General features: G+C 28.0%; 3 protein-coding genes across 13 annotated transcripts in view; 1 reads left to right on the forward strand and 2 right to left on the reverse strand.

The window, feature by feature from the left end:
- The window catches only part of Ipk1 (Inositol phosphate kinase 1), a 79,976-nt gene extending 79,291 nt beyond the window's left edge, over positions 1–685 (reverse strand). For all 11 annotated transcript variants that reach the window (XM_069116043.1, XM_069116051.1, XM_069116050.1 and 8 more), the window contains exon 1: positions 401–685. Coding sequence is in view for 3 of the 11 variants with exons in the window: in XM_069116040.1 (XP_068972141.1) it covers positions 401–430 (30 nt within the window). In the remaining 8 variants the exon portion in view is untranslated. The remainder of the gene's footprint in view (positions 1–400) is intronic.
- A 1,161-nt stretch (positions 686–1,846) lies between these two features.
- Positions 1,847–6,442, forward strand: Sas-6 (Spindle assembly abnormal 6). The gene is made up of 4 exons (XM_069115612.1): positions 1,847–2,219; positions 2,329–2,855; positions 2,932–3,680; positions 3,911–6,442. Exons 1-4 carry the CDS (start codon positions 2,028–2,030, stop codon positions 4,459–4,461), a joined length of 2,019 nt encoding a protein of 672 aa, XP_068971713.1. The 5' UTR covers positions 1,847–2,027; the 3' UTR covers positions 4,462–6,442.
- Positions 6,443–7,049: 607 nt separating this feature from the next.
- Plekhm1 (Pleckstrin homology and RUN domain containing M1) lies at positions 7,050–9,907 on the reverse strand. The gene is made up of 2 exons (XM_069115611.1): positions 7,349–9,907; positions 7,050–7,258 (listed from the first exon to the last, which is right to left on the reverse strand). Exons 1-2 carry the CDS (start codon positions 9,299–9,301, stop codon positions 7,094–7,096), a joined length of 2,118 nt encoding a protein of 705 aa, XP_068971712.1. The 5' UTR covers positions 9,302–9,907; the 3' UTR covers positions 7,050–7,093.
- Positions 9,908–10,340: the final 433 nt, after the last annotated feature.

Consider the following 10,340-nt stretch of genomic DNA (forward strand, 5'->3'; position numbering starts at 1 on the left):
AAGCTGCTTACACGATCAGTATCTAACTACTCATATGTTCTATGACTACTTTGCTCATGTGTTTGTATTTTACGTATTTATCGCAAACTTAAATATGTAAATACTTGTTCAATTGTGTACATAAAAATATAAAAATATAAATTTGTATAAATATTCACAATCTATAAATAAATATTAGAAAACTTGCATACGAAATTAAAACATGTACATCTGTTAGAGGGCAGCACAAGATAATCAGTTACAGATCAAAAATGAACAAAATGAGCGCTGCGAGCAAACCGGTCGACGTGTTCTTGATACGAAGGTTTTCATGAAGTACAAATTTTATACTTAATGTTTGTTATAATAAAAATTACTCGAATAATATACAAGTTGTACTTAATACAAAATGAAAGCTTACCTTCTTTTTCTGTTTATATGTTGAATACATAGTGAAATTCAAATTGTAACTGCTGTATCCAACCTCTAACAATATAACCGACAGGGTGAAGACTCGAGATTTTAATTCTCAAAAGAAAGTCACTTGTCGCTTCATAGTAATTATGCACTCACTTTTTCGACACTATCACCCCGTAAATTTTTCTTTTTGAAACAAAAATAATAATTTCACAAACACTTTTTCAACGACATATTCAGGAACGAAATTGTCAATCACGGAACAACCGCATGGCATGGCGACCGCGGTTACAACTCGACGTATATGTACAGTGTTTTAAACGATACGTCACATCCTTAATCCTTGATACTATTGGTTGCTTTCAAAAGAGTCAACCAATCAGTTTTGGAAGTTTCTTATTACGCGGGAAAGTAAAGTAAATTCCGTTAGAAATGTTGAAAATACATTTAAGAAGTCAAGCATATGCTTTTTTCTTGACAAGTTTAGATACATATCAACCTAAAGACAAATGTAACACTTTCCTTAGAAGAATTAAATATAATAGTCAAATAAAAAATTATTATCGTATAAATTATATAAAACAATAATGAACACATATACTTCAATTATATGCAGCCGCCATTGCTCCACTATTTAGATCGGATTCAAATTGTCTATTGCTTTAACTGTATTGTATGTATATTATTTATAACATACTTGCGGAAAGAAAATTAGTTTCACTACTTATATGCACATAAGTATATAGCACTATTTATAGTATATATTGTATAGCTAGCTATATTAATCTATAATATATTAATAATCATATTAATATTAATACATATAGAATAAAATCATATTAATTATTTATGTCAAACTAAAAAAACAATACTAATACAAAATAAAAGTTGGACAAACGAAAAAGTATACATATTCTATATATTTGTTTAATGAAAATAAAAGTGGATTTTAATATATAAAAATATACATATCTTGATATATGCACGTATACATATGTACATATATAAAAATATATTAATTCACATATTTCTATACGTAAATAAATGTCAATGCAAATTAAAAAAAAATGCTGTTTTTAAATATTATTGTTCATACATGCTTACATAAGTACATACATGTGTAAGTATGTATATACATATTTACTACACAGGTATATGTAATGACATTTTTATTAGTAGTTATTAGTATTTACAAAAATAGTATTGCATATGCAATGACATTTTTATTAGCAGTTATTAGTATATACAAAGATAACATTTAAATAAATTTTACTTTGTTAATTATGAACAGTAACAACATACAGCATTTTTAAGAAGCACTAAAACGAAATTAATTTATGTAAGTAAATCAATTATTATATTTATTGTTAGATGTAATAAGTGAAAAAAATTAATTGGAAAATTTGGAGTGAATAGGAGGGGCATTCATAGTAACGCGTAACTTTAAAAGATGGCAGCACCTGAATACGCGTACCTCGGCTTGATATGTAGATTATAGAATTTGAAAGCTTTCATGTAAACTTTTTATAATTTATGAAAAATTAACAAATGAAATGAAAATTAAAACGTCCTTATTATTTGAAATACAGGGTGATCTAGGATTAACAGATGTTTATTAAACCTATAACCAAATGATGAATTATTTAAATAATTCGATAGGTGGTGCAGTGACTGGTGATTCTGGTTTACAATTGAACAATGTAGAAATATTATATACTAAAGTGCAAAGAGTTTATATGAAGCCACAAAATAAAGAAGAACGTCAACGTGAGCTGAGGGTTAATGTGGAAAGCCATGCGGGTATTAGTCCTGTATGTCGCAAGGTAGCATACATTTTAATGTTTGCATTAGCCTATAATTTGTTGATATACTAAAGGATAGTTGGAGATATATTTTTATTATTTAATAATATATTGCGTATTTACATTACAGAGTTTATGTGTTTTGTTAGCAGATGACGATGATCCTTGTTTCCTTTATTCCTTATTCATCACAGAAGACGATTTCAAAATTTTGAAATCTCAACAAGGATTATTAGTAGATTTTGATAATTTTGCGACTCAACTAATATATTTATTAGAGCAATGTCAAATACCTGCTACAAATCTATCAAAATCACCACCAAAGTTTTTGTTGTTATTAGCAGAAGAAGGTGGAGAATGGATGTTAAAATTGGTTGAAACAAATAATTTTAAACATTTATGTCATTTGAGCCTAAATATATCACCTGCGAGTGATTCAGATTTGAAAACGCATATGGCCATGAAAATTAAACAGTTGAAAGAAAATATTTTACAACAAAATAGAGATGCACTTGCACTTGAAACAAGATTGAATGACTTATTAAATAAAGTAGAAACAAAAACTAGGGAATTGGACCAATTGGAACAAAAGTATGTAACAGAAAAAAGTCAAATGCAAATACTTTCATCGGAACAAATAGGCCTTGAAAAAGATAAGTATGTAGCAACATTCATATAATTATGTGTGGTCATATATATGAAATATTTATTAAGGATTTCTAAACTTCGATAGGTTTGCCAAAGCACAGTTAGAGTGGCAGTGCCAAGGTGAAAAACAAAAAATAGAAATAGAACGTAGGCATACAGAAATAATAAAACAGCTTCATACTGAACTGGCAGAATTACGTACACAAAATTCAACGTACAAAGATAAGTTATCTCTTCTTGAAGCAACTAATGTGGAACAACTTAAACAGCTGCAAAATCTTGAAAAAGACCTTAATATTACTCAGAGAGATTTGAATCTACTGAAAAAACAAAATTCTAAATTAGATACAGATTATCATGACAGAGATAAAACGGTAAATAGTTTGAGAACAAAAGTTGCTGTACTTGAACAAGAATTAAAAGATAAAGGTATACTTACTACCAAACATACCGAAATGTTAAAAACTGCCAAAGAACAGAAACAGCACCTTGAAGATCTTCTAACTGAAAAAGAAGGTCAGTTACAACGCAAACAAAATTCTTTACGAAATTTAAGTGATGATTTAGTTAAAGCTAATGAAATATTAACAAAATTACAAAACGAACTTGCTTCAACAAAATCTAAATTAAAATTAAGAACCAGTATAGCACTTGAACAAGAAAGGTTATTAGATACTAAACAAAAAGAAGTTGGTCAATTAGAAAACAAAATGGAAAATTTAGTGAAAGAAACAAAAGATGCAAAAACAGAGATTGAAAATTTGAAAGAACAGCTTAAAACTCAACAGAATCAGTTAGAGGAGAAAGAAAAGATAATAAAGAATAATGATAATGGTAATTGAGTATTTTTAATACACTTTATTATAAAATTTTTGATTAATGATGTATACACAGAATAATAATTTTAAATTATTAAATATTATTAGTTATATTATTTCTATTTCTGTAATATTTAATATTTTTATATTTAATATTATCCAGAAAAATAATATTTAGTATTCTATTTTAGTATCTTAAAAGAGATTGCATTATATATTTAATATTATTCTTTTATATTCTTGCAGTAATAAGTTGGTTAAATCGACGATTAGCAGATAGCCAATCTCCACTACAAAATGCTACTGTAACAGCACCAATTACAGTACCATCTTCAACTCATTTAACATTACCTCGAACGAATAAATTAATTAGTAATAAATATGAAACACGTACATCTGCACCCAATTTAGTACAATCGAATGCATTATCTGGATTACCACTGAGAAATCCCATTGTACAAAATCCAAATATTAATCAAACCACACGTATGACAGCACGATCAATGGGTGTTGGTATTACTGATAATACAATGGGCATATCAACGTTTAATAAAAGTGGTCAAATTTCGAGTACTAGTACACCTATGGAACGTATCAATTCTTTGAACAAGTTATCTGGAAATGTCGCAGGTTCGTCTTTGGTACCAGTCGCTGTAGAAAATAATAATTCATCTATACCACCAAATGGTACAAAGATGAAAAGTACAAGTGTCACACTACAGAGTGGATTAAGAAGGGCAGGTTTATCTGATAAGCCAATTTTACCATCTGCATATTTTCCTAAAACATTACATTGATTAAATATACAACAAAGACTATCAGTAGTAATATACATCAAAGTTATGATGCCATATAAAAACATATCAGAATATAATATTATGTATAGTATAAATGGTTATTATTTCAAGTTTAATGTTGAAAAACAGTACAAAATAGTTATGCAAAGCAAATGATGTTAAAACATTTTGAATTTTATATCTAAAGATATTGTTTTTATAAATTTATATGCATGTATTATGAGGAAATGATAGACATACTCATTTCTTATTATCTTTCCTATCTATGTGATTTAATTCGGTGTTTATTGCTAAAAGATAATAATGTAATAAAAATCATAAGAATCTATATTTTTGCAAGTACGTACTTTGCTTCTATATTCGCTAAAAAAAAAAAGTAAATGTTGGGAAGCATAATCATCTCAGATATGATAACAAATAATATAGAATATTAATTACTAATCATCACATGCACATAATATTTTTTAATAACACTGTGTCAATTCATCACTGTTTTTATATAGCTACTTTATCGTCGATTTCAAATTTTAAATCAACAAAATGCTATATAAGGATTCAATTAACATTTTGTCTCAAAATTAAATACTGCTTGTTATTATAGTTCATAAAATCATAATCTTATTCTTTAAATAGGTACCTGGGAAAGCTTTTATCGTACAGATTAAAGTGTGTATATATTGTAGTTGTTACAAATTTTTTAAGCTATGTTAATCTCTAGTAAACTGAATAAATGTATTGAATGATTGGAATGTCTTATGATACAATTAGATTAGCAGGATTTGTTATAAATTTACATTTAGTAAAATTCATGTAATATTGTCTTAAAATAAATGTATATTTTTTATAACTTTGTAATAATAAAAGCGATTTGTACGTATTTTGTATGAGGTATTTTCAGAAATAGTCGTATTTATCAGATGTAGCATAATATTTTTTCAGTATTTCTAAAATAGATAACGAAAATAAGATGTTAATATAAATAAAATGAACTAGAAGCTTCAACAAATTGTACAATTTTTATAAATACTGGGCGTCCTAAAATATTGGCAACAAACTTTAGGAGCATGTAGTACTCATGAGAACAAACAGGAAAGTCTTAATAAACAGGAGTCGAATAATCATTAGTTTCGGAATTACATGATGTTTTTATCAGTAAGACATTATTACCTTTATGGCATACATATGTTCAATACGTTCTCCGTTAGTTTTAATACACACTTCGACATATTTCCTCATAGAAGCGCGCACATGTTGAAAGATCCCCGGCATTTCTCTTACATATCTCTTGGTAGCAGTTTTCGATTCGTTGTATTACCTCATTTACGAAATAACTGGTTTACTATGCACTATTTTTTGTACGCTAAATATTTCGTAATTCCAAAATTAATGGTTTTTCGACCCATGCTCATTAAGACATTTTTGCTTGTTTTGATGATTATTACGTGCTTCTAAAGTTTGTTCTCAACATTTTAAAACACCCTGTATAACAAAAACTGTAAATATATCAAAAATATGTAAGAATAACAAATTAAAGTAATTGTAACATTTTATTATTCAAGAATCTCTTAATATTTGTTTTTCTATTCAATTTTTTATATGGTTATTTGTACAAATTTTGCTTATATATTTTCTTTCAGACATGAAATATTTCTAGTCTACAAGGTATTTGATACATATATTTCAATTTTTTCAATAATACAATAATGAAATTTCACTAAATTTCATATGCTGGTTATATGTATATATATATATACAAAAAATATAATTGCATGTTTTTATGTATCAAATTTTTATTAATGTTTAAAAACATTATGACGACTAAGTTTTATGAGTACACTTGTAAAATATGTATTTGCTGGGTATAAGCCATACTGAAAGAGATTTGTTACATCATATGGATGGATACATATAATAACAGTATTAAATACAATAAATATAAAATAACTTAATAAATGATTGATACATTTTATTACCTTTGTACATAAAATTTTAATAAAATATATATTACATAAATACATGTACATATTTCTTACATACATTCTAAAATCTATCTCAAAAAATTAATAGAACTTGCAACACACTTTTAACATATTGCAGGTATGGAGATGAGAATTTTAAATATTAAATGTACAGAGTTTTCTCTATTAGTTATTACAAATGTAGTACTGAGAAATTATATAAAATAGAAATAACAATTATTTACAAATATAATGCCAATATACACTATTCTTGATTTAAGTGTACACGCGCTATTAGTATTTCTTTAACTAGTGAAAATACCAAAAAATATTTTGTATGAAAGCTGTTGAATTACATACTCGAAAGTTAATGAAATATATAGACCTGTTTTCAAGTGAAACTATACATTTTTATTACTACTATCACCATCTTCTTTAATATTTCAAAATGAATTCAACGAGTATAACGTGTATATTTGAAGAATAATTTGATGAATATCTAACACTTAAACTGGACTTGTTATATACTTATAAAATATTGAATTATTGAACTTCATAAAAGTAAATTTTAATGAAAATATATTCTATCAATAATTAATTTACAAGGAAGAAAATATTATAAACACTTCGTACATAAAAAATAAAAATACGTGATTTATTAAAAATTCTATTTATTAGTTTATATCAACTGAAAATGTTGGTGCATCACTCAGTGACAATTCTGTACATCCCACATCTAAAAGCGGGAGATCCATTCGTTTGCGTCTCCGTTCACACTTTGGACATGGTTTATAAGCATTTAAACATTCTGTGTGAAATACTGCATTACAGGCTCCACACTAAAATTACATAATATTTAATAACTTATTAAACTAGATTTTATTCATTCTTACTATTTTTATACAATTATAATAAAAATATTTACTCACTCTGTATGTAGATTCCATGTCAAAAGGATAAATAACTTTTGGATTATTGCAAATTTCACATATAAAACCTTTCTGACTACAAAGCCAACAATTTATAACATGATTTCTTGCAAATTCTACTACTTTCTGCAGTTGTTGTGCAAGAATTCCATTGGATATATCATAAAGGTCAGAAACAGAATATTGATGAACATGTTCATACAAGTAATCTCTAGGTGCAACTTTTTTCTGTAAGGACTCGATTATAGGTTCACGACATGTAAATAAATAAGCTCTTAATAAATTTAATTGAATTCTTAATGATTGTAATTGTGCCATACTATCTACAGCCATATAAATTCGTGGATTTATGACTTTAAGATCTAGTAGCGTAGGACAATCTTGTAAATATGCTGCAGCCTTATTGCAAACAGGGTAACATTTTAAATCCCAATTATGAATTACTCGTGATGGAATTAGATATTCATTTTGTGACATACAGTTTAAACAATAATAGTTACCAGAGAAAGAGCAAACATGTGCTTTTGAAAAGGTCATACCAATTGCATGGCCACATTCAAAACAACTATAATCTTGTACATCCAAACCTTCCTCTTTGGGAAGTTTGCCCAGTTGTTCGTCAAAATTTATTGCAGCTTTATTTTCTGATTGAATTTTGATTCCATCATTAGATTGTTGCTTTTTTGGATATTTTTTTAAAAATTCTTGAAGATCTATGACTGATGCATTTCCAACAGTATGATAGCTTTGAATAATTGCATCATACGTAGGTCCATCACCAGGAGTACGAGCTGCATTTGTTCCAGAGTCATGGGATACTGCAGATGAAGTTAACGAAGATTCACAATCTTCAAATGACGTAGACCAACCCAATCTTCCAATTAATGAATTCCCTACTGTAGTTGAAACAATATTTTGCAACGTTTCATGATTCTCTACAATAGGTCCAACCCCCAAATCTTCAATATTGTTGCATATATTAATTTCTGTATTATATTTTGGACTGCCATTATTTGAAATTTTCTTTTCTATTTCTTCTCCTGTTTGTAAATCTTGTTCTTCTTCTTCCTCCTTCAAAGACGGAGTTCCTCTTGAATTATTGGTTAAATGATCTATACCAATGTTATTTGATTTCTTATTAGCTAGTATAATTTTTAAAGCTTCATCTTCTGTGATACAACCTGCATTATTAAGGGCAGACTGTGATGAATTAAATGAACCTAAACTACCAATAGAGCTAGCAGTTTCAACTTCATCAAAATTGTCACCATCTGTTAATTCTGTAGTTATTGTTTTTGCAATATCTACTGCACTAAATATTGGACAAGATTTCATTGGTGGTGACCATATGCCTGCTAATAGAAGAGGAGTATTTGACCAAAAATTTAATAAGCTACTATTACAAGCTAGTTTAAAGCATATATTGTCTAAACTTTCAATTAGTCTCTGTGCAACTTCAACAAGGTCTGTATCTCTAATGAATGCAGATCGATTGTAGTATGGCTTTAAAGCTGAATTATCTCTTTTAATGGAACAAAAATAGCTAGCTAAAAGGCCTTCGTTTAAAGCTAATCGTATCCAAGCTCTGCAATATCCAACTTCTGTCGTAAGCTGACTTAATGTTTGTATTTGATCTATAATTTGTCGATGTGAAAATACCAACAGCGGGCCCCAAAAACTTGGCTGTGGCACTGCGTTGAAATCTGGGCCGCTTAAAACTTCTGTTACTCGATTTAAAAGACTGTCTTTTAATCCATGTAGGAAGATAGCTTCCAAAACGGAGCACAAGGTCATACTTTCGTCGCAATTGCCAACTGTATCGTTTTCCTCCACTCCTGGTGCACTTTGCATTTCCATCACGCTGATATTTAACTGTTTTTGCAACGATTCTCTGATTAATACAATTCTCTTGTTCATCATTGGATTGACTGTTTTCAAAAACGAATTCATCATTTCGAATTTGACGTTTCACAAGAGTAGTAGTTGCGCTATTATAGTTTCCTCTTTCAAGCATCTTTGTGATTATAATAGAAAAAGTTACCTAAATTTTAGAAGGTAACTCGATGAAAGCACTAACTGTGGTAATGAGACGTAGTAGATATTATGTAAATTACATTGGCAGAACTCGTACATTACGCTGATACTAACAAAGGAACAAGGAAGTACGGTCAGAAAAAATACAAATCACAACGTGATAAGAAAAGCACGCGAACTTCGAACCAGTAATAACGCATGACAACGTAATCTCTTGATGAATGTGTGAGAAATAGGTTACATCACACAATAACAAACTATTCAACCGTGTTTACTTTATATTTAACTTAAAAATTTACAAGCATTATCTTAAGATACGAACAACTAAATCAATTTTTAACATAATGATGATTCGTTACTTTCTGACACTTGAAACATTCCTTGGGTATTCTTATACACAGATTATGAATCAGCAGCATTTCCGTCAGCTTCGTACTTTTCTTTGATAGTAATACGTATCAAAGCGATAGATTGCGCTGATATACATCAATGTGTGCTGTATCAGCTAGTGGTGACATTTGACATTGATATATATATTCGAAAATGTTTTTAATACAAGCTAGTAATATTAATTAAGTATCAATAAATGTGCTTTAATATGTTAATAGTAAATACAAATGGTATTGTAGTTATTTGTTTCATTAATTCATTGATCGGTAGATGTAGTAGATGACAATTCATTATTACAGTTTATAGTTAAAATTTTCGTTTTGTTTATAGATCAGTATTTATAATACCAAAATCTTTGAAGCAAAATTATAGCTTTATATTCTTTAAATGATGTTCTTAATTTGAATAATTTGACATCAAAATTTAAATTGTAATAGAAATTAGAAAATAGATATAATAAATAAGAAATGTAAGAAATAATATTATGTAAATGGCATATAATTTGACTATACATATTTCCTTACCGCTAGTAATGTTTTTTTCCTATGCATATTTCTTTTCATATATT

This window comes from Bombus flavifrons, chromosome 6, assembly GCF_040668555.2.
Source record: "Bombus flavifrons isolate JBK064 chromosome 6, iyBomFlav1_principal, whole genome shotgun sequence".
In the NCBI taxonomy this organism is placed as follows: domain Eukaryota; kingdom Metazoa; phylum Arthropoda; class Insecta; order Hymenoptera; family Apidae; genus Bombus; species Bombus flavifrons.